The 25,835-nt window shown below is 39.1% G+C and overlaps 1 protein-coding gene across 4 annotated transcripts in view; it reads right to left on the bottom strand.

Annotated features, from left to right (window-relative positions):
• Window positions 1-774: 774 nt before the first annotated feature.
• The window catches only part of mfsd3 (major facilitator superfamily domain containing 3), a 50,188-nt gene continuing 25,127 nt past the window's right edge, over window positions 775-25,835 (bottom strand). For 2 of the 4 annotated variants that reach the window (XM_034014432.3, XM_034014435.3), the window contains 3 exons: window positions 18,294-18,397; window positions 13,602-13,711; window positions 775-1,490 (listed from right to left, as the gene is read on the bottom strand). In XM_034014432.3, the coding sequence (XP_033870323.3) occupies window positions 1,317-1,490; window positions 13,602-13,711; window positions 18,294-18,397 (388 nt within the window). In that variant the 3' untranslated portion in view covers window positions 775-1,316. Of the gene's footprint in view, window positions 1,491-13,601; window positions 13,712-18,293; window positions 18,398-25,835 lie in introns of those variants that run through there. The other 2 variants (XM_058996378.1, XR_009308170.1) reach the window with 2 other exon arrangements.

Raw genomic sequence — 25,835 nt, forward strand, 5'->3', positions numbered from 1 at the left:
ATAATAATAATAATAATAATAATAATAATAATAATAAAAATATGTAGGTGATATGGGGTCCATTATTAAGTTGTAGTCTGCTTAAAATCTCCTCATAGGCAAAGATATGGACATTGCCAGGTAGTAAACCAGAATAATTGTTTTCACGTGTACAAACCCTGCAGTTGTATGACAGTAAAAAGACGTACACAAGGACCAAATCAAGAAGCTAGCTATATGTCAGCAGTGTGGAGTAGTGGTTAGGGCTCTGGACTCTTGACCGGAGGGTTGTGGGTTCAATCCCCGGTGGGGACACTGCTGCTGTACCCTTGAGCAAGGTACTTTACCTAGATTGCTCCAGTAAAAACCCAACTGTATAAATGGGTAATTGTATGTAAAAATAATGTGATATCTTGTAAGTCGCCCTGGATAAGGGCGTCTGCTAAGAAAGAAATTATTATTATTATTATTATTATATGTCACGTGTTCTAAAGGGAAAAAAAAAAAAGTGTTTCTGGGTTACCTATGGTCAAATATACTTTCCTGCCTTGTAGTCTGTGAACCACTGAAAACCCCATAGCCACAGCATTCAAAATAGATTACAGTACTATGTGTGTTCTGTAACAGCTTGTGTACAATACTACTATAATGATTTCCATTAGTGTACAACCCCACCTCTACACACATACAACATGGTATTTCAGTCCATCAACTTGTTCATTTGTAATTAGGACCAAAAGAAGTGATTAACTGAGATGGAGCAGAAGAAGAAAAAAATAAGGTTGACAGAAGCAGTCTTGAGAAGACCCAACTCTGGGGTCCTTTTAATTTATTCTGCTGGGGTTCCTCATCAACTGGACAAAACCACATTTTACCACTGCATTGAAAGTGAAACACCGCACCAACATATGATTATACAAAACATGATAATAAGACCTGCACCGTACAGTATTTTATTATTAACTATCTGGTCAAGCAAATCAAATGTCTAGTGCAGAACTCAGTGCAATACAGGAGTCATCAGGCTCTATTCTTCTGTCTGAAAATGGTCTGAAAACGGCTGCTAAAAATAAAACAATAACTGCCAATCCCCCCAAGGAACACATCTGTGAAAATGAACTGGGTGAGCAGATACCAGCGGAACATGTTATATTAGTTTTATAAACAAATATTACCCATTTTCTGTTTTACAATTTAAAAGAAATATAAATAATTGTTATAAGCTGCTGAAGATATTGGTGTGATAAAACATGATACTAATGTTTTACATGTATTCTCAATATGAAATATTTTAGGAAAACAAAAGGAGAACATTAACATTGCAATTGGGTGTCCAGTCACCTTCCAGTTACTTGTGCTTTAAAGACATGCACTACAGCTGCAGTGGAGAGAATTATAAAGAGAAAGAAACTGGCAGGGAATCCAATCCAGTCTACAATCCAGCCGGCAAGGGCACTGAATGTGAGCTTTCCCATCACTTCCAAGGTTGCCAGGAAACTGTAGTGGGTAGCCTACAAATGAGAAATGAGATAATGTATGCATTAATAAATGAATATAGTGCATGAAATAACCCACAGATAAAATGATAAGCTAACAATGTTATCAGCATCATGTTGCAAACATTCTTTTTCATAAGTCATCTGTATCCACTGTTTTTCTGTATATTTCCTGAGTAAACTTTGGAAACAATTTACAGGCAAAAAGTAATGCCAGCATATTTTAAACTAAATTATATTCAGTTAGAACCTCTGCCCCCCATAGAGTGAACATCATTTCAGAGGTGTTAAGAGGAGCACAGAAAAAAGAACAGGAAGACAATCCCAGGTTTTATAAAAGGATTGTGTTTGTTAACATGAGAGCAGAGCCAATATATGAAATATTTTCTGTAGATTCAGTTAAACTGAAACAAGAAAGTGAACAGCGACAAGCAATCCATTTACGCGGCTTTTACACACGCTTTAATAAAAGAGAACGCAGAATGACTGTGTTAATGAGTTTGTCAGAGCTCTGTGCTTTGCTGGACAGCCACTGTTTATTGCAGAGAGGTGTGTATAGGTGACTTCGTGCGACAGTACTGTCTATCAGCTAAAACACTGCCTAACGCCAACAATCTTAAATCGTAAATATTGGACAGAAAATTATGATGCTTTAGTTGATTAACTTATGCAACGCATTGATGGAAATGTCCAGTGTGATTTTTGATGCTTCTCCCGTCCCGATGGCTTGGACTGTCCAGGTTTGTCAATTTTCTTTTCTTTTTATGATTTCAAGGCATAAACCTGGCTTGTTTTGTGCTGATGTCACGTTCATACCTTCTGTAGATACTATTTCCGTCAGCACAGCCAATTCCCAAACATTCGCAAAGTACCAGCTAACATGGGAAAATGTGGCCTCGACTTGCACAGATTCATCATATATGCCAGGGACATTAAACTTAATTAGAAATAAGAAATGCTATGCATCATATTCCACGTGTAAAGTGTGTATACTGAGAATTTGTCAATTAAAAACTATTTTGACCGATTTTATCCCTATTTTAATATAAATTCCCGGGAAATTCTTCTAAAGATAAAAACCAAAAATGCGGAACACTACACTAACAAGAAACATCTTGGTTTTAGGTAGAACCAGTTAATTGTTTTTTCTGTCCTTGTCAAAAAATATTGCACTGGTGCGAACAGGTAAAAACATTAGGCCCACTATCAACTTTGCAACACAACTTGACTGACTTCCAGTTCCCAGAACTTGTATTAAGAGGAAAGGTTTATTTAACTATAACACCTGTTAACCTGTATATGAGAAGAATTACATGTTATCTGTGGAGAGAGTTTTGGTTATGATTTCAAGGGGCATTGATCTCATCAAGGCATATGTTCTGTTACCAACAATCTAAGTCGAGTCCCCAGGTGAATACTGTCTGATGAAAAAGGGTACCAAGATGTACTATATAACTGAAAATTAGTGAGTGCACAGGTAAATGAAAGAAGCCAATGTGTGGTGGAATATGTGCTTTTCCAGCTAAGCTCATTGCATTGTTTTGGATTTTCTTAAGGAGTACTAATGAGGATTTAGACAAACCATCCAACTCATTAAGGAAACAAACATATACATGATCAAGTAAATAAAATATATTATTACTCAGCTTAATCAAAAATTTATCAAAAATGCCTTAAATGCCTGATCTAATGTTCATTACACAGTTTCTTATTTAATTAGTCAGCAGTGTGATATTTTTACAGTAGATTTCACTCTATCATACTTTCTACCTGACTACAGTTCACAAACAATATCACTAATGCAGTGGTCCTCATAATACATCCTGTGAGCTACATACAATTCTTTGGGACCCAAACATTTGAGACGTACATGACAGTTAAGCAGCGGAAGTAGTCAGGAGGGACTTGCAGCAGGAAAGTGACTTAGTAATTTTTTGTCCCTTCAAAATGTGTCCTTCCCATATTATTAGTGTAGGACCAGCTGTATATATACTGTACTTCAACAACTATACTGTACTTCAATGACTAAATGTATTTATCTAAGCTGCATGTCTAAAAACAGTCTTTATCCAATAGTATTACATAAACTCATAGGTGACACTGAGAAGTGCAGGGAGAGAGAGAACGGATCACTATAGATCATAGCAGAGATTTCTAACACTTTGTGGAGACACACAGGGCCGGCATAACCATATAGGCAGAACAGGCGGCCGCCTAGGGTGGCAAATTGAAGGGGGCGGCAAAAACGGTACATAATTACATTTTATACTTCACATTTATTTAATCGTAAAATGTTCAACATCTTGGATCACTGTTTCTTGTTCTGCAAAATGTATTGCTGATGTTACTGAACCATATCATGAGCAGTGGTGTAGTCCTAAATCTGGAAATACAGGAACGCTAGGGGTGAGGGCGGGGTGATCATGCCGGTGCGGTGTCACACGAAATCTGGTCTCCCCTGGGAACAGGCTCGTGGTTGTTGGGCCCGTTGCTAAGCAAAGGACGCATTGAAGTTCCTTGCGTATTCAAATGGGGCGGGGCATTATTGGATTTCATTTAATTACCCCGACAATTATTCTTATAAAAGGACGTTGCTAATACAGGATAATCAAAACGTTTTACTGATTTTATGTCTCTGAAATTCTCTGATGACTGTCCTGGAAAACGTTAGATTTGTAGCTAGTTGCTTTTGACAACAAATCTCGCCAAGTCAGCCCTTAAAGTCACTAGATTTGCCGAGAAATTCATTAAATTGGCAACACTGCTTGAAGGCACAGAACAAAATATTTGATTTACCCCTGGTTTATTATTGCCTTGACACAACAAGGAAAAGAGATCGCTTCATCGGTGACCAGGCACTGAAATTAGAGCAGTTTGATAACACATCGGTAAAGATTCTTTAATTATTTAAAGTTCATTCTTAAGTAAAGGATCTGCCTATAGAAATAAGTAGTGCTGTGCACAATTATATCATCACTAAACTTATATTATAGTAGTTAAGAAACGCAATACGGTCCTGTACAAATAAGGTACAATGAAAATATGATGTGTTTGAAGTAACCTGCGTAGCTGTATCAATTGTTATTTTGTAACTCTAAGCTCATGCTTGGTGGTAGAATCCATTTATCATAAATATTGTGATTGTAGAGCTGACAGTAAATGTCACTGCCATTTGTAACCACTGATGATTGTATATAGTTGTATATAGTTTTGTGACGATATATATATATATATGAGGTGATAACTAAGAGGAAGGCTGTCTTCATAGACAAATACTTCAGCTCAATGGAGTTTAAGGGCTCAAACGGGCCTTCGTGAGAGCCTCTAGCACAATATTAAGGCTCCATTCGGGGAGAACAGTCCTCCGAGGAGGGCATAATCATCGTGCGACTTTAAGGAAATGCGTAGCCAAAAATGTGCACCCGGAGACATAGAATCTACGGGGGCATGGCAAAAAGAGATAGCCGCTGAATACACCTGCAAGGTGGAAGGTGACTGTCCAGCACCAAGCAGTTCCTGCAGGAACTGCAATATGACTGGCCTAGGTCAAGTGATGGGGTCATGGTTTCTAGCCAGACACCAAGCTTGAAAATACTTCCACTTATAGGTATACAAAAAACCTAGTGGAGTCCGCCCTAGCGCTCTGCATGGTACCCACAACTGCGTCCGATAGCCCTAGGGCTAGCCAGCAGTCCCTTACAGGGGCCAGACCCATAGCTGGAACCTGCGTGGCTCCGGGTGCCAAAGAGAGCCTTCCGCCTGACTGAGGAGATCCAACGAAGTGGAATCTCCCAGGGCTGGCTATGTAACAGCTGGCACAGGGTCGAAAACCACATTCTCTTGGCCACCTGGAGAACTGATGCTTTCTCTAACCCCACTTTTCCTAGGAAAGCAGGGAGCAGCGGTATAGGCGGGAAAGCGTACAAAAAACGCTTTGGACCACTCGTGGGCTGCTCTCAGTTCCCACGCATTATATACAGCGATCCGACCAGGGTCCGCAAACTCCTCCACCTGCCCAGACCGGCCCCCCAACAGAGTTGGGTGCGTCTATCATCACCAATTGACAGTTGTGTATCACTCCTATGCTTGCGCCTTTGCTCAGAAGAGAGGCTTGCTTCCACCAGCGTAGGGCTTCCCAGCCTAAGCGAGACACGGTCAGCTGACGGTGTCTGTAGCGCTTGGGGTGCGGCCTAAGGCACTGAGCCACACTTGGATCGGGCGCTTGTGGAGTAACCCCAGTTGGGTGGGTGATGAAGCTGAGGCCATCAGACCCAATAGTTTTTAACACAACACCAATTATACTGTGAACCCTTGCTGAACAGGGCCAGACAGTTGCAAATGGCAGCCACTCTGTCGTCCGACAGGTAGGCTTGCACTGTGTGGGCCACTGCTCCTTCCTGCGACTGGGCAGATCAACCAGTCGTTCAGCTAATTCATCACCATGATCACTTGCAGCCGCAAGGGAGCTAGGATGGCATCCATGCACTTTGAAACGTGCAGGGGCTAAGGAGAGGTTGAACCACAGCACAGAAAACTCAGGACGCTCCCCTGTAAGGCGAAGCGGAGATACTTCATGTGCACTAGACGAATAGCAACGTGGAATCTGCGCTCTTTCAGTCTAGTGTGATAAACCATTTGCCCGGCCAGACAGCCTGCCGAGTACGGCAGATGCCAGCACATAACATCCGGGGCAACCACCGGTGCAGGCGGGGTCAGCTCCAGGACCGGCGCTATTGGCTGAGCTAGGGCCACAGCAAGGGCTTGAGCCTGCTGCCTGGCCAGGCCCAGCGCCGCGTACAGCTCAGCTGTGTACTGAAGCACCGAGGACACTGAGTGAGGTAGAATACAGTACTGGTACACCGAAGCATCGGGGCACCGAGTGCAGGTGTTAGTCACATGCTGTGGTGCTAAGCACTGAGGCATGGAGCATCTAAACCCCGAGGGCGCCGACTGGGGGAGCCCAGCCTTAACCCCGTGAAGTCAACACAACCTGGGGTAGCGCAAAGCATACACCGGGGTGGATACCCAGACTCGAGTGGCTGCGGTAGGCAACCAGGAGAGCAGTACAGGGGAGCGCACGGTGCTGCACCATGGTGCAGAGCGGCGATAACCTGGTTCTGGACCGCGTGCAGTCACACAACGCGGATAATAATAATAACGTGGCAGTGCATAGCGTATGCCAGGGTGGAGCACAGGCTCAAGGAGCTGCAACCTGTTATTTCTTAACTGCAAAGGCAGTAACCCAGCCATTCAGCTATGGGAGAAACACATTCACCATGCCAGGCGGGTGACCAAGCGCGCCGAGTAGGTCGGGCTGAAACAAGCCAGTGGATTCAACTCAACCGTGGGACACAGCAGAGCTGGGTCCCAGTGGAAGAATCAGCTTATTATTTATTGCTAACTGCCGGGCAGTAAGAAACAATGCACACACACACCACAGAAGCTGTGTGGATAAAAATATCAGTCACCTGATGTACTAAGCACCTGCCTACCGAGCACCATATGTCCTGATGCGTATGATGCGTTGCAGGCCGTACAGGGAAGGACCCCGATATGGTGCTGACTCTGTGCATTAGCACTGAGGCACTGCTCGCACTACATTGAACACTGGTAAGTGTTAACATAGCGAGTCCACTCACTAGCGTTACAGCAAGGTATGCTGAGCCCCGTGCGCTCCGAATATCCTGTTTTCACAGATACTGTGCAGCACCGTGAGCTATGTGCCCGGTTGAGCAGTGCTTACGCAATATCCCGTGGGTCCCAAGCGCACTGTGTACTGCATTCGAGATGCTAGGCAGAGTCCTGAGACAGGACGTCTGGCTTGTGCATAGCACTAAGTACTGCTTTCACTGCGTTTGACCCACAGGTACTAACACAGTGTAAATTTCGCTACCGCTACAGCTAAGGCCATTAACATCGCCTACCCTGCGCCGGGTACCATGGGCACAAGTGCACCGTGTACTACACAGCGTATGGGCACTAATGTACAACCAACTACGCCTGCACCATGTAATATGTACACTGAGTGCAGCGCTTGAGCTGAGCTCCGTGCGCACTGGTATGGTTATCCTCTTGTGGGATACTGGCGTTACAAGCCGTACAGGCATGGAACCCCGGCATGGGTCTGTTCATAATCAGCATTGTTTTTTTTATTTTTATTTATTTATTTATTTTTAAAACGATGCACAACAGACTAGGCCTGCACTATACCGTGCAGCACCACGAGGTATGCGCTAGCAGCTCAGTGCCTACGCAATGCGAGCAACGTGCACAGCACTGCTCATCCTCGAATGTTCCAGACGCCTTGCGCAGCGGGAGCGGAACTGCGTACACTGCGCTCTGTGCGTAACTTTTTGGAAAAGAGCAATGAACACCTGCGCGTTGTATGCGCTGTGAATACTATTCTACGTACACTGCGTACTGTGACCAAGTACCGTGTGCGTAAAGCTCCTACGCTGGCGTCGGATAATACGCAGCCTGTGCCAAGAGAATCATGCTATGCGTGCGCCGCGGTACCGCAGCACCGGAGAGGACGCTACGTAAAGTGGTCAACACACACACCTGGTCAGCGCGAAGGGTGTACCAGGGGGGACAGAGGCCGAAGCCGAAGCCGCAGTGGGTGAAGTTTTTGTCAAGCAAAAATTACAGTTTATAAGAAGGAAGTAAAGGAGAGAGAGCACACCGAACGCACATGAACCGACTCACCGCAGCGGTCAGGTTCGGCCGGCGACTCCACTCGGACGGGGATACGGTAGTACCTAGCCCCGAGGAAGGCTAGGTACTACTAGGGCCCGCTGAAAGACAGAAAGACAAAAAACTCGGTCTTTTTCAGAGTCGTTGATTCCGGGAAAGCGGCAAGCCAGCTTTCAGCACGAATGCTAGGAACTACAACAGACCCGAATGGACTCGAGAGCTCTTCCTATCAACACGCTCAGTTCTAGACACAGAGGTCTTACCTTACCATCTTGAGAAGGAAAAAGAGGGAGATCTTCCGGTGAGTGACGGTTTTATACCCTCGGTAGGCGGGACCGAGTGCGTCATCACAGGAAGGGGTCTTCGGCAGCTCTGATATAGAGAGCTCAGTATTATATCCCATACTTAATGTTGGTGGTCGTCTTCGACTTGAAAGGGAAATAATGTGTACTGATTTGGTTATTGTCAAACAAACAAAAAAAGCCTTGCTTGTTTTTTGCAGCTCCCCAAATGTAAAACAAAAAAAAATCTTTGACATCATAGAAAATCTACGTTTTTCCTTGTTATCATAGAAAATTTGCATTATTCCATAGCAAACTGATTCCTATGATTCCTGCTACTGAGCTACATAATTAAATTGATAATGTGATACAGAAAGGTGGCCCTAAGTCTGCTTTGTGTTCATGTATATGTAAAGTCTGGCCCTGGTCCCGGATTGCAGGCCCTGGGCCACATCGAAATGGTGGCCTAAACCTAAGCCGGCCCTGGGCTGCCATTTCTTTTTTGGAGCGTTCACATATGAGAAAAGGCAGCCCTTAAATCGCAAGTGTGAATGGGGTCTCTGTCTCATTCTGAAGGTATCCTGCCATAGGCCCATAGTGAGGTCCTAAAATGTTAACCACACATATATATATCTGGTGTACAATAATTTGTTTATACTTTGATATATATTGTAAGGACCCTGGTGATACCATCATCCTGATGTAATAGAAATGTTACAGAAAATAGAACTGACTCGACATAATGTACTGGCATTTTGTACTCCCATAACCTTGCTCACATAACCTTGTATGCTTTGCCTAAGATAGTTTGTTACAAGGAACCGCAAGATGCCTACACTGCAGCTGCGGCTGTGAGATAGAAGGATGAGCCAGACGTGTCTTTTTACACGTATACCCAAACCACCCATCCTTTTTATCTGCTTGCTTAGTTTTATGCCACGTATGCATAGTTATAAGTTTTGTCTTATATGCTAATACCTGAATCATCATTGGCTAACCCTCTGCCTTGCTGACAGTTTTAAGGTATATAAGAAACTGATCTAACTCTGTATGTTGGAACACTGCTCGATGATTATCTAGCACCCTGTGTGCTGAGAGTGTTCTCAGTTTGCAAACTTAAGAAATAAAGGCCTGTGTGTTTGGAACTCGCAGTCTCTCTTCCTTTATTAGAATTTCCACGACACTGGACATTGTGTTTGTCTTGTGTGTCTTGTTTAGTGTTTGTGTATTATAAGGGTACAGGGCACACCCTTAGTGTGTGTGCGTGCGTTCATTGCAATAGGCGGCAAAATTTTGTTTGCCTGGGGCGGCAAAAATCCTTGCACCGGCCCTGGAGACACACTATTGACTATTGACTAAGGTCTGAGCTTCCCAGATCAATTTGTGAAATATCTCTTCTACCATAAAGTTTAATGTTGTAAACAGGCATTATATACCTTTAGTAGAGACTCATGTTGTATAACATTTAGACATGATCAAGAGACAGGATTTGTAATCTAACACAGTGGTGCGCGTAGTGTGGGGCGGTAAGAGGGGTGCAACTCAAACTAAAGAGGCAGTTCTATAAAAAGTTTTAAAAATGTTTTTAAAGGAGAGAACATTTTAAATAAATACATAAATGACAGCTAATTAGTCAAGTTATCATCTTTCAAATGAGCTGTTGATCACTCTAGGACTTGTGGAACCGGAGAAATGATGTTTGAACTGGTGAGTGTCAGTCAAACTGCAATGAACAGAGCTGAAATGGCAGCGTCCATGTATGGGGCGGCCAAGTGTAAAAAAAAAATAAAGAACAAATATTTTAACAGTGTTTTTCCTTGATTTAATGTAAATCATGTATTTTTTTCTGAGATTTAACCAAAAAGTTCTGATTTAGCTTAATACATAAGTGTTAACAGCACATTCTTAAATGTTTTGATGTGTACATTTTTTTGGCATTGTAGTAAGCAGAGGAGGCGGGGAAGCAGAGACATTGGCTCTCTGAGTGTAAGGGCATCTCTGCAGCATACAGTGCCAAATCAAACACTTCAATGGGCCGGGGCTCATTTAGCTGGCAAAATAGATATTTATTTTGTGAAAACCCAGATTTATTTTTTCAGATTTAATTGCTGAACGCTAATGTTTTTCAGATGTATCCGTTAGGTAGATGTTGAATTGCCAAATGTAAAAAAATATATATATATATATTTCAGTGATATATTTGTTAGAAATGTTAGCTAAATTTTGGCTCGCCAAGTGTAAAAACAATATTTTAATTCACTGATTTATTTGTTAGAAACCCGGATTTAACGTGTCAGCTAAATGTTGACTCGCCAAGTTTAAAAAATGATTTATAGACTGATTTAAATGTTGAATTTACGATACGCGATTTTCAACATTATAAATTATATCTTAAAGTACAGTTTTCAAAACTTGGAAGAATATGTTTGTTAACATTTATGTATTTAGCTAAATTAAACCAGAAAACAAACACCTGTTAAAATATGAAGTTAAGTTCTAATGTTTTAATGTGTGTCAGCGAGAGGGGGGGGGGGTTGGCGAGGGGTGCAACAAAATGTATGCTTAGTAAGGGGTGGGGGGCGGCATATAAAAAGTTTGCACATCACTAATCTAACAGGTCGTGGCTATGATTAGATGCTGGCAGCTAATCCTCGCGGTCACAAAAAAATGGAAAAGGTTGTGTTACGCGATGACCAAAAAAAAATAATGTATTTGTCATTATCTTTTGTGTTATAACAATTTAAAAATAGCAAATGTTTTGATATGGGTAAAAAAGGTCCACAACCTATGGACCAACTTGTGTCTTCTATGAAAGGGAAGGCAAGTATTCCACCAGCTATTTTTTTTATAATTCCCAACTATAAATTGATGGTCATCACAATTGGGGAGTTTGGGGTTTTTGTTTCCACATACAGTATACCAAGCTGCTTATGAATGTATTTCAGAAGGTCAAATATGTTTTATAGTTTCCAAGCTTCCATACTACAAAGTAGGTCACAGAAGTTATGATATGATACACGACTGTATTCCCCCTCCCCCAAGAACGATTCAATCATCTTTTTAAGATGAACTTGGTCACTGCTTTAATGGCAGCAATCACTACCCTACGTCATTGGCCTAGTTACTTGTATTTCTGGAGGAAAGGGCTACAAACCTCTATACAAGTCCATGCAACTCCAGGCACTGCGACAAAAAGCAGTAGGATATTAGACGGCCAGTGAGTGTATAACATCACATAGTTGATAAAGATGAAGACGTAAAGTTAATAGTCCTACTGGTCTTCAAGTAGATGATATTAAATTATTTCTTAGCAGACGCCCTTATCCAGGGCGACTTACAATCGTAAGCAAATACATTTCAAGTGTTACAATACAAGTAATATAATAAGAGCAAGAAATGCAATAACTTTTGTCCAACTAAATGTTTAGTAAACTGTAGAATTCAGTTTTATATTTCAAAAGGCTACTTCAAGCCAACAGGATGCTCTTTGTTGAATGAGAAGGGAACAGGCAAACTGGTCCTACTGTCCTGAAATCTGATGTGCTAGTATTCCACTTTGCTGGTGTGCTTGAGGTCATTTATCTGTGGCATTTAAATAGTAAGGATTTTCTTGAGAATATTCAAGTAAATTGGTTAATTTGTTTTTCCTTCAATAAAATGGAACTTACCAAAAATTGAGACACAACCACATTCTTCATAGTGCCTTTCATGCATTGAGGGCCTACTCCACACAAAAACCATATACTGGGATACCTGGCAGTTGAATTTTGTCTCATAGGTCCACAAGAAGTAATTTCCTTGATCACATACTTAGAAATAATCTGACCTTACAATTTCTTGAATTCACAAATTACTTCTTCCTTGCCAGTCTTCCAAAACAACAAGCTACTTTGAGCCGACTGTGCAATGTTTGAGGAGTATCGGTCACACAATACAGTCACTTCCCCAGCTGATGATTTTTCTTCACCAGGGTCACATCCTTTTGTCATCCCTCTCCAACAACATACAGGTACATCTTCAGACATACAGCCAGTTTCTGCAAATTTCTTTGCAATATATCCAACAGTGTAACTTGATGACCTCAGTATATTCAATCAAACAAATATCATTCAATATTGAACTTTGTGTGCCATGACAAAGAATATACTGTCCTTTAACATTTAATTATCAAATACACCAATGTATATCTACATTTGCCAACTGTCTAATGAGCAATCATTTAGACATTGATTGATAATTTATTCAGCCCTGCATGGCCTATAGTGGCATTCCCTGTATTCCAGGGAATCTGCTTGTTGTAATCATGATATTGAATGTTTCATGTTAGTTTTATTTCATAACAATTGTTTATTCCTCTATTAAAACAATCCACAATTGGGTGTGATATGATTAGATAAACTATTCTCTGTCTGTCAACAGGTAATATACTCCCTAACAATTTTGAATTATCCATTTTGAGAAGTAAAGCCCATTACAGATCTGTCAGTGAAGTGACAATTCATGCTTTCACCCTGGAACTCTCTAGGGTCTTTACTGTAATTCATTACACTGGTGTACTGCCCTCATTCACGGGAGGTTTTACATGGTATATGGTTGTAATAAAGACATTAAGTCTTTATTATAGTCCTCTTGTTCCACAAGGTGTCTATAATAGTGGAGTATGCTTGTGCATTGTGTCAAATCTAGGCTTAGCTTTTTATCTATTTTTTTGCAAGCACAGAATGAATTATTACTACTGGTAAAAGGCCCTGAATTATGTCCCACTGTCACTGAATATAATATTAATGCACATCAAACAAAACCCTTTAATATTAAAAGCACTCTGCTCCATTGCCCAAGAAATGTTCACCATTTCCGGGAAAAAAGTAAAAACATCTAACATATTGAGTGACTAAAAATACTGTGTTTTACACATTGGTCTAAATGGTATGTGCAGAATGCATGAAGCAAGCCCATTTGTGTTACAAGTATGTAATAGTTAAAAAGAAGAAAAAAAAACAAACAAAAAAAAAATCAGATACTACTGTATTATAGATACAAGTATATGTTGAAATATAGATATATATATATATATATATATATATATATATATATATATATATATATATATATATTTTTTTTTTTAAGTGCCAAAGATGTTCAGTAATCTTACCTGTATTCGCTCATCTGCGTTTTGTGAGCAGTGCATCATGACAGTAAATGTTAGGGTGGTTATCAGGCCCCCTATAAAATGTTGTAGACTTATACTCAGTATAGCAGCACCTAATGGATACAAATATATGAAAGTGAATTGTAGTACAACAGTAAAACATTACCACTGTCTAACCTTTGCAAGTGACTGTTGGAAATCTAAAATTACAGTAGAGACTATAAATGGGAACTAGCTTGATGTCAAATCTACAGAACGGAAATATCTATGGCATTCCACATTTTTGAACATCTCTATAATCTATAAGAAAACGATTCAGTATCATCAGCCAATCAGCTTCCAGGTATAGCGGTCATTAATATACAGTAGATGCCTGCTGGAATGTCACCGCATCATCTGTGAATCAAATTTAAAATCAATCCGCACAAGTACTAGCTTTTTCTTTTTGACTTTCTGCATTTTTAAGCGTAGTTCACATCTATTGGACAGTAAATACTAAAAAAAAAGCACAATTGGTCCAAATTAACCAAAGCAACCAATCCTGTACCTGCCTGTGTCGAGTGAGCCAATTACAGCCTGTCAGCTCGACTGGAGCTCAGACACAACATCTTTCAACACCAACAATGAACATTTTTGGGACTATTTTCATAAAACTTTTCTCAGCGGAAGGGTACCCGATGAATCATTACAAGTTCAAGGTAAATGTAGGCTTCAAAGTGTTTTTTTTAAGAAAATAATGAGATAGAGCCTTCATCGACGGGCACTGTCGGTTAATTAGAAATCTCAGAACTTTCATCCACAAATCAGGAAGCTCCATTTCAGGACATTATCGTACAGTAGTTGAATTTGTATCGGTCAGCAACCAGACGGTAATGCCCTGTGCTCTGGGTTCTGTTGCTTAAGGTCCTAAGAAAAGCAATGTTTGACATCAATGGAACTGTTGTTTTATTATAAAGCCTGCTTTAACATGGTGTCATAGCCAGGTTTATTTCTGGGCTAACTTTCTTTTCTCATAATACTGTAGTATAAATCATAACTCTAAAACAGTTTGTGTTCCTATTTTGTAGGAAGTGCAAAGGCAAAGCCAATACAACTATCTTAATGGTATAAAGCTAGCATTAAACTACTTAGTAGTAGAATGATACTTTTAAAGCATTGTTCTGTGTAGTTTATTATAGTTAAAGAGCATTTTTTTTTGTAATACTTTGCATTTCGGCATTTCGTAGACTGCTGCTACTTTCAATTTAAATGTACAATTGTATAGATATAAGACTTGAAGCGCTGGACGAACGACAGTTTGCGGGTTAACACCCAGTAAACATTTGTAAAATCATGTGAGTTGTCATTAGATTCAAACTAAATGTCTGTCGAGTTCAAGTTCAAATAAACAGTGTATTTGTTCTGAATGCTACTTGCCACTAACCCTATTTGATGTTGTTTGTCTGCTATGTATTTGATGCTCTGAATGACCTATCAAAAGAGTAAACATGATCACCAGACCACCAGAGAATTTAACCCCCTTTTTTTATAAAAGCACTTTATCCGAAAAACTTGTTTACAGAATCAGAATGAAAAAAAAAATGCAGAATGCAAAATGTGTCTCTTCAGTTCAAAGCATGGCAACATCAGAGCAGAACATGATCAAACTTTGTCTGCACGCACAATCCTACTCTGTCAAAAATAACTAACAAATCTGCAATAATTATTACTAAAACGAGGTATTTTTGAGAACAAAAACATATGCTCCACTGTGTAATGTGAAAGACACCTTTTATCAAATGGTTTGTCTGAAATATGGCTAGAGGCTAAAATAAGGTGGCAGTGAAACAATTGGCCCTATTTAGAAGCAAGTGCAAAGTTGAATCTTCTGAGAAGAATACCTTTCATTGTAATAGTATACAAGTAGAAATGAGCCAATAGAAACAGTAATTTACCAGTTCTTTTAACCATAATTTCTTGCTAGTTTAATTGACTTAAAAATGATGTATCCCTCTCCGAAAATGTCCCTTGCCTTTGCATTACACTATGTAACACAATTTTTGTTCCTGGGTAGTAAGTGTTATTTCCTAATTGCTTATGCCTCAAAAGTATAGAAAATGGCTATTATTCCCCACAAACTTTGCTTTTGTGACCAGGACAGTGATATTTTGAAATGTACCTATTTCCAATGAGAAAACGAATTTGTGTCTTTTCGTTCACATAAAGTCAGAAAAAAACAACATATGAATCCAAATTAACATGTATTTATACTAAAGTAATACAAAAATGACTACTAAAGATTTAGAAGTGAGTAGTTTTTCGAGATTTACGATTATACTGTAAACCACTTTCACGAATCAGCCCCCAAATGTAGTCTCCCATCATGTTCTCGTTATACTGTCCTTGGTAGCGGCGTTCAAAGTCCAGTATATCCTGGTGGAAGCGCTCGCCTTGCTCCTCCGAGTATGCTCCCATGTTCTCCTTGAATTTATCAAGATGAGCATCAAGGATATGGACTTTGAGGGGCATCCTACAGCCCATTGTGCCGTAGTTCTTCACCAGAGTCTCAACCAGCTCCACATAGTTTTCGGTCTTGTGATTGCCCAGGAAGCCCCGAACCACTGCGACAAAGCTGTTCCAAGCCGCTTTCTCCTTACTAGTGAGCTTCTTGGGGAATTCATTGCACTCCAGGATCTTCTTTATCTGTGGTCCGACGAAGACACCGGCTTTGACCTTTGCCTCGGACAGCTTAGGGAAGAAGTCTTGAAGGTATTTGAAGGCTCCCGACTCCTTATCTAGAGCTCTGACAAATTGTTTCATAAGGCCCAATTTGATGTGCAGTGGTGGCATCAGCACCTTCCGGGGGTCCACCAGTGGCTCCCACTTCACGTTGTTCCTCCCCACAGAGAACTCGGTCCGCTGTGGCCAGTCCCGCCTGTGGTAGTGCGCCTTGGTGTCCCTGCTGTCCCAAAGGCAAAGATAGCAGGGAAACTTGGTAAAACCGCCTTGGAATGCCACCATTTTGAAGTCTCCTATGACCTCCCAGCCGTAGACCTCTCGCAACATTTTTCATATATGATATATTTTTTCAATAACATTGAAAATTATAAAACATTTTAAAATTAAAAACTTTTACAATTTTAAAAATTTTAACAAATTTTATAACATAAAATTCCGAGCAACAATTGTCCATCTTACCTTCCAGAGTTTTTTTGCAGTGCTCGCAGGTGAAATGAGGTGCCCAGGGTTTGTCTTGATCCCCGACAGGCATGCCTAAATGTGCCTTGTAGGCCTCACACATCTTAGCAGATCCTTCCACGGAGTACTTTTTCGCTCTTGTATTGATAAATTGGCTGCAGACATAGCAAAATGCATCTGCCGGATGCTTGCAGCCTCTTGATGCCATCTCAGAAAAATGCAGATATGTATCCACTTAGGCAGCTGGAACTAAACTGAACTGGTGGGCTTAAGGCCCTGTATTTATACTACTATTTATATTACTGGAAAGTTCTAGAAGTTACTCCAAGTTTACTCAGCACTGAATCTATCTGGAATGTTCTGGAAAATAGGTACATTTCAAAATATCACTGTTCTGGTCACAAAAGCAAAGTTTGTGGGGAATAATAGCCATTTTCTATACTTTTGAGGCATAAGCAATTAGGAAATAACACTTACTACCCAGGAACCAAAAAAAAAATAAAAAATTGTTACACGGTGTTCTCAAAGCTCTTTACTGCTGAAAGGAAAAACATCAATTACATTTCTTAAACAAATAAAAAAAAAAAACTTAAAGCTACCCACAAGCCTCAAAATAAAATGTCTAGGTTTATTTTTAGTTTGGTAACTTTCATTGCTTTTTTGGGGGGTTTTTTTATGACGATTTACAGTAGATATCTTTGGAAACTATCCCAAAAATGTGTAAGTTTAGCCACCGATGCCTACATTAATTTTTGTTGTTGATGCACTGCAAACCTGGCGTTTCAAGCACACCACGCAACAAACAACTTCAAGGCTTGCTTCCTACTTATAAAGATATAAAACTAATTCTTACCAGATATGCAAACAAGGTACATGCATTAAAGCTATGCGTCATGTTACATATGATTAGAAGCAAATGATGACTGCAGAGACGGAAGTCATTGTAAAGTAAAACCTGTCTAATCCAGCCCCTCTATAAACCAGCATTCTGTATAATCAACACCATTTTTATGTCCCAACCAAATCCCTATTGAAATGAATTGCGTGATACCCTCTACAATCTTCTGCCTAAAATCAATGTAAATCTGTGCAATGTGATTTTTCTTTTCTAGTCTTACTGTGGTAAAGATTTTGCTGAGGCATTATTTAGTTTATTATAATGTGTATGTACAGTAATTTATATATATATATATATATATATATATATATATATATATATAGAGAGAGAGAGAGAGAGAGAGAGAGAGAGAGAGAGAGAGAGAGAGAGAGATATTAAAATAATTAAATCGTTTAGTTATTTTAGGTACAGTATTAAAGGTACAGTATTAAATTATTTACAGTAATTTTGAAATCCAGCAGATTTTCTGATCCTAAGCGATGCCGGATTGTACAGGTTTTACTGTATTCATTTTGTGTTATGAATTTTTGAGAAGGGTCCAAGAGCTTACAGGTAGCCCCTGCTTGTTTAAGTAACACCCTTGTACAGTACGTGTTACATTTGTAACTAAAGACTCTTACCTTTCATTAGCCATGAGTTGCTGTTAAACACAAATAGCAGAAATGTCTGGAAAGCCAAGCCTCCCAGCCTCATTACAAAGAAGGTCTTCATCAGAGAAAATGCTCTGCAAGGCAAAGGAACAAAACAGCCTGTAACTACACAAAAAAAAAATGTGCGTAACAGAATTAGGAAAGTCCTTAACATTAGTGCTAATGGACAGTAATCTTGTCATCAAAGAAACATTAATGGCCACGAAACCTTGTCTCTAAAAGGAGATGCTATGTATATGTCTTCCTTTCATCCATATAGACCATTTTCAACCTGAGAAGATATTGCTAATTGCTCAAGTAGATAAGCTCTTGCCAAGATACCCCATTCTTGTCATTGCCCCCACTTGAAATTTGACTCAAAGTCATTGTATACTTATTCATTACATTGGTAATAGCCATTGTAACTATTCAGCAGATAGTGCTGCCAGGCATCCCGATGCTGGCAGCAGGAGGTCCATGGGTGGCTACTCCACAAACGCACAATATTAAAGTGGAGGGAACTTTGGGAAACGTTGTGAATTTTTAGAGGCCAACTTTCCTTCTTAAGGGTATTAACATTTAGTGTGTGGCTGCATGTCTGCCTTCCTGGGTGGGGCTGTACTGTTTGTGTACAGGTTAGTAAGTGCAGAGTGTACTATTAAGATGGAAGCCTTTCTGTTTTAAACAGAAACAACAGTGAGTGTCTGTATTGTCTCTTGCCTCTTGACTTGATTACATCTTTCCTGTCTCCTCCCCTACCCAAGGTTTAACTCAGCTCAATAGTTAAGCCCTGGGAGCATTACCAATCTCATACCCAGATCAACATGTTCCAAATTATATTAAATAATATTGTAGGGCAAATTACATGTGGTATACACTATTTACTTTTGTATTATATTGAAAAACTTCTGGTAGTTTTATTTAGGCATGTGATTGTGGACATGTTAATGTACTATTTTCAGACGTTTAGGATGGTTTACTATAAAGAGTGTTTTTTATGTTTGTAGTTAGTGGTGTTACTTAGGTCAATAGACCATTTTTTGATCTGCAGCTCTTTAGATCACAAAAAAAGCGAAAAATTTTCTGTTTTATATTTGTACTTAATTTAGAACAATTTGTAGATTTTATTTTTCACTTTATCAATTATGGACTTTTTTTGTGTTGATCAGTGGCAAAAGCTCCTAATTAAATCAATTTTCATTCCATGTTGTAACACAATAAAATGTGGAAAAGTCCAAGGGGTTGAATACTTTTGAGAGCCACTGTATTTGCAAGGATTTTATTATGCGTTTTTCATGTATGAAAAAAAAACAAAAACTGCAAACTACATTCCACTAACAATACATACTTTGTATAATGTAACAGATCGCCAACATTTCTGGAGCAAAACAGGTTTTATGGGTGTGAGTCGTCAAATATGTATGACTACAGTAGTTCCATCTGCATTGGCTTTTACAAATTTGTTGTATTAATTCAAATTTAAAAGAAAATTATTAAACAGTGCTGCTTACATCAATTAAAAAAGAAATAAAATAAAATAAACTAAACAGTGCACCATCTAATAACCAGTAAATAAAACATCTTCGTGTTGCATACGGTGCAGTACACTTGCATTAAACTTCCAGCTGTACAAATACATTCATTTTGTTTTGTTAATTAAATAAAACCAGCAAAAGGTTTCTGCCTTTAAAGGCTCCCCCGAACATTTTCTATTGAATATTTCAGTCTTTAAATTAACTAAGATGGCTTATCTGCCCATCTTGGCAACATTGCCCTGCTGTTGAGGCAAAGCACATGATCTCCCAGCACCACTCTCGCTAATTGACTCCTTGGAAGAAGTTAAAGTACAGTATCCCTGGTGGGATGTGATTGCCAGTAATCAATATCCCTACAAGATCCTCATGGCAGGATGATTAAGTGGAAAGTAATTAATAGTCATCAAATGTTTTATTAACAGTTTGCCATTCTGTCACTCTACTGTCACTGCCACTGCAGCACTGTAAATAAATCTAGTCAAACTCACTGTCACGTTTCAAATTACCATCTTTCACCATGTTTACTAATTCATGAAAACAGATTGTCCTAGAGATAATAATAACAACAACAATAAACATTTCAATGAGCACCTTACAGTCCACTGAAACTACAGTGATAATTTCCAAGGAGTACCAAGGATTTAGATCTCTAGAATTCAATGATGACATAGAATATGTTAAATTAAATACATTATATATTTTGTTTAACATAATCATTTAAAACACAGAGCATTGCTTATTCGTTGATTTACTTTGTGCATGACCAATTATCAAACACAGTATCATTCCATGTTACAATAAAACATTGACAGGGCAGTAGAGTAACATCTTAAATTCCAGATAAAACCTACATGAAAAAAAAGTTTCTGAGGTTTTTCATCTGGAGTTGTATAATATTGTAATGAAAAATGCACAAGAAAAATGCACAAATAATAAAAAATAAAAATACAAAAAATTATTTATTTATTTATTTTTTCTAGCTAGATTATTCTATTTGTGTGACTTTTTCAACTTGTCTGTCACTATTTTCTTTTCTTTTGGAATTGGAAAACTGTTTGAATGTACCTGAAGTTTATAGATAAACATCAAGTTCAAGTTTGTGGACGTTGTTTTTCACTTTGATAGAAGCCGTGATCTGGACTATAGAGCCGGTGTAGTGTTAGGAAGTTGTACATCGTCAGAATGTGGTATGCATACCAAAACTTGACTTGTAATGACAGAAAGTGGTACGATGTCAGATTGCAAGTTGTGTCATATTTTGGTACATGTGCAATCAATTGCGATCTGATGGGTGTTTTCCTATTGTCTAAAGAGGTACATTTACCATTAATTATACATTATTTTTAAACTGGCATAAACTAATACAAATATACTGTACGGTATATTTAATAACTGATTACACTAAACAGACAGTAGTGGTCGGTTTAATTAGCAACAAAAAAAGAAAAAAAAATATTGCCGAACACAGCAAGATATTACTGAGCTTAAGTTAAAGCACTGCTGAAGGGCAGCAGCCTCGGAAGAAAATGGGACAGACTACGCAAAATAGAAGCATTTAAAACTGTGAAAAAATAAGACAAATAATATTAACTTAACCTTAGACAAATATAATTAGACTTGTGAATTTTTAAACATTTTCTGTTTCTTTCTGCAAGCTAACACACTATGTAAGACTGAGAAGAGCAGTGTTGCTAAGTCTCACGAGAAAAAAAAGCGCCACTGCCTTTCAAAACAAGTGCAATCCATGTTAGAGTATGGGTGTTTATGCAAATTTCAACCCGCGACTTATTGTAAGCAGACTTGGCAACTGTGGAAAAGAGCTGAAGTCGTGATATTTATATCCTTTGTTGTCTTGGCACATGCTCGCTGATCGCCTGATCACCGTGTTCGCTAACCGGCTGCACTCCATCCAGGCATTTTTAAGCCAATCACAGCCAGTCCTGGCTGACGGCTGGCTGCTACTGCACATGTGCACAGTGGATTTGGACGCTCGTATTTCTGAGCGAGCTCAGCCTGGCTTCAGTCCATTAAACAGATTGGATGAACGGCACTGTTGTGCCAGTGTCACATGAGATGGGGGGAATGAAACACACATCACCCAGAAGGGAAGTGCAAATTTCAGTGTTGCCAGATTGGGCGGGTTCACACCCAATTGGGCTTGTATTTTTTGTTTTGTGCGTGAAAAAATGGCTTTGGGTGGGTGCCTAATTTTTAGGCTAGTTTTGGGCATTTGTGCGGGTATAACATTTGGCTATATTTTGAATAGTTTTATAGGATTAACGATATTTTTAAGCAAAATACAAAGCTATATGATACACAACCCTTTGTGTTAACATCACTGTTGCTAAACATTGTAACAATAACAAGCATCAATATCTGTGGATATGACGCACATTGCATTGTGGGTAGAGTATTACTTTGGGCTAAAAACGTAGCACTTTCTAAAAGGCACAGTCTGGTAACAGGCGTTACTGCAAATGGGTTTTACTTGATTAAAGAGAAGGAATGAATGAATGATTGATTCATATTTCAGGTAAATGTTTAGTAATTACCAAGGATCCTAATTTTTATCAATAAAAAAAACATCATTAAAATAAAATTATTAAAATAAATGACTAAAATTGAGTGCCTCTCTGCGACACATTATAAGATACACAAACAGTTAGTTTTTACAGGAAGTATTTAAAGGTACATTTTCAAATTTGAAGGAAGTTACCAGAGTGCCATCAATCAATAATATAAACAAACATACCATTTTACTTTAAACATTACAAATGTGTGTGTGGACTAATAATAAAACCCCAAAAATAGTGTTTATATTAGTTAATCTCGAGTTAGTCTTTGTCACCTGGATGGATATTGCCAAACTCATTGACCCGATATTTAGGGATGATTTTTATTGTATTTAGCATCTTTAAACAGCTTGTTAAGTAGTAAAAAGGCACTGGATATTGAAGTAAACTGCAGCTACATTTTAAACTTGACCTCTGTACTCCAGAAGCAGTTTTATTGAACAAGTATGTTTACTAAATTGAAAGTTTTAAAGCGAAATTGCCTGTGCTGATTATATATGATAGGTGTATTGATTATATATGATAGGTGTATTGTATGTTTGGTTATCAAACAACCAAAAAAAGTCTTGTTTCTTGCAAGTGTAAAACTAAAAATTCTCCGACATCATAGACAATCCATGTTTTGTCAAAACAGCAAACGGATTCCTAGGATTCCTGGTAATTAAGCACATAAAACACAAAAAGTTACAATTGCAAATTGTGTAATTGCTATTTGTTACAATGGGGAACAACATCAGTGGTGATTATGATGTCACAACTTACACTCCTGATTGGCCGGGCTTTGGGCGGGTTTTCAGGAAGAAGTGGGTGAGTTTTTTGTAAAAAATAGTTGGCAACCCTGAGCACAATTCATTAATAAGAGATTGGGGGTTTGGCGAGCAAGCGAACAGTGTTAAACAGCCGCCCCTGGTATTTCCCCTTTGTGTAGGTTTATAAAGGAACAAAAACATGAAGTTCACACAGACAGATTTCTAGGTTGATGCTGCACAGCGTATTGTTAATGTGTTTTTCCCGCATCCAAAATAAATCACTTTCATTTTGGTAAATTAAGTGGTATTAAGTTATTCTGTCGTTCTTTTTTTTGTTGTTGCTATCAATCAGTCCTTCTGTTCTAAGTCTGATATATCTGCCAGGTGAATTCATTGACGTTGCTTGCAAACAGTGATGGCATGTGCTGGGAACGAGTGGAGATTAGAAGCAAAACACAGAGTACTTAATCACACAGCGACTTTCTGATATGAATTAAGGAGCTCTAAAAGAATGATTATAACTTGTACGATTATTATTTTTCATTTGTTTTTTTTTCAGTAAACTCAAAATTAAATTGAGTGTGTTGGGGGGGGGGTGGGGGGGGTGGGGGGTGGGGGGGGGGGGGGGGACGTACGCTGCCACCTACCTCGCTTCCAATTTCTTATTCTTACTATGATTGGCTGCAAAGACAACAGGGCTAACCAGTGATCGGATAATACGTACATACGAATATAAGAAAATTTACAAACGAGAGGAGGTTGTTCGGTCCATCTTGCTAGTTTGGTTGTTAGTAGCTTATTGATCCCAGAATCTCAATCTCAAGCAGCTTCTTGAAGGATCCCAGGGTGTCAGCTTCAACAACATTACTGGGGAGTTGGTTCCAGACCCTCACAATTCTCTGTGTAAAAAAAGTGCCTCCTATTTTCTGTTCTGAAAGCCCCTTTATCGAATCTCCATTTGTGACCCCCGGTCCTTGTCCCTTGAAAAAGTCCCTTGGGCCGACATTGTCAATACCTTTTAGAATTTTGAATGCTTGAATCAGATTGCTGCATAGTCTTCTTTGTTCTAGACTGAATAGATTCAAATCTTTAAGCCTGTCTGCATATGACATGCCTTTTAAACCCAGAATAATTCTGGTCGCTCTTCTTTGCACTCTTTCTAGAGCAGCAATATCCTTTTTGTAGCGAGATGACCAGAACTGAACACAATATTCTAGATGAGGTCTTACTAATGCATTGTAAAGTTTTAACATTACTTCCCTTTATTTAAATTCAACACTTTTCACTATATATCTGAGCATCTTTTTTATAGCTTCCCCACATTGTCTAGATGAAGACTTTCTGAGTCAACATAAACTCCTTTTTCATATATTCCTTCTTCAATTTCAGTATCTCCCATATGATATTTATAATGCACATTTTTATTGCCTGTTTGCAGTACCTTACACTTTTCTCTATTAAATGTCATTTGTCATGTGTCATCATTTTTAATGGCCTTTGCTGCTGCAACGGTGTTTGCCACTCCTCCTATTTTTGTGTCAAAAGCACTTCAAATGAGACCATGCTGTGGCCTGAGTTTACCAATGGTTCTCTCACCTCTGTCTTAGTTATTCTGTCTTCATTATTTGAAAAGACTAACTCAAGGCATGCCTCCCCTCTAGTCGGTGCCTTGACAAATTGTGTTAGGAAGCAGTCATTTGTCATTTCCACCATTTCAATTTTGTCTGTCATGCTGCCCACCGGGTTTTCCCATTTTATATGGGGGAAGTTGAAATCCCCCATTAATATGGCTTCTCCTTTGCTGCACACATTTCTAATGTCATTGTATAACAGATTATTTTGCTCGGTGCCTGAATTTGGCGGTCTACAGCATGCCCCTATTATCATGCCCTTTGAATTTTTGTCCATTATTCTCTGAATATTGATTCTGCATGTTTTTTTTTTCTTCCAGATTTAACACCTGGGCTTCAAGACTATTATTGATGTATAGTGCTACCCCTCCGCCTCTTTTGTCCTGCCTGTCCTTCCTATACAGTGTGTACCCACTAATATTATATTCGTCTCCATTACTCTTGTAGTTTTGTTGGGTGGGCTTTTATTGTGCACAGGTTTCCTAGTAACTGTAATATTATTTGTGTAATAAAAAATAAAAAGAGGACTCGTCGTTAATATCTCTGAGTCACAGACCCCAAATGTTCGAGTCCGAGTCCGGGTCCGATTCACACAAGGTCGAGTCTGAGTCTTTTGCAGCCGTGACTCAAGTCTGAGTCACGAAAAATGAGACACGAGTCCTACAAGTTTGTTATTTTGGCACAGTCTGAGTAGCACTATGCTGTACCACTGGCTGGTAAAGCAGCACGCTTCACCTGTGAAGTGTAGAGTCACGGCTTAATAAAGCACTGCATTCTAGAACCTGCAAAACCTGTGTGAGCCTGCTTCATTTCCACGCAATGCTACAGTATTTTATACTGTAAATCATTCAGTCGCTCTTGGGAAAACACAGTGCCCAATTAACAAACATTCTTACATTGCATTTTGTTATAAAGCCTCATCTATATTCAACTGTCAGAAATGTTGCCATTTTTTTTCAAAAGAATGTTGACTGTAAAATACATTTTTTAAGGCTGTGTAGTCTTCCTGCAGCAGCACTGATCACAGCAATACACAGTATGGGGA

The sequence above is a fragment of the Acipenser ruthenus genome, chromosome 2, assembly GCF_902713425.1.
Source record: "Acipenser ruthenus chromosome 2, fAciRut3.2 maternal haplotype, whole genome shotgun sequence".
Taxonomy (NCBI): Eukaryota; Metazoa; Chordata; class Actinopteri; order Acipenseriformes; family Acipenseridae; genus Acipenser; species Acipenser ruthenus.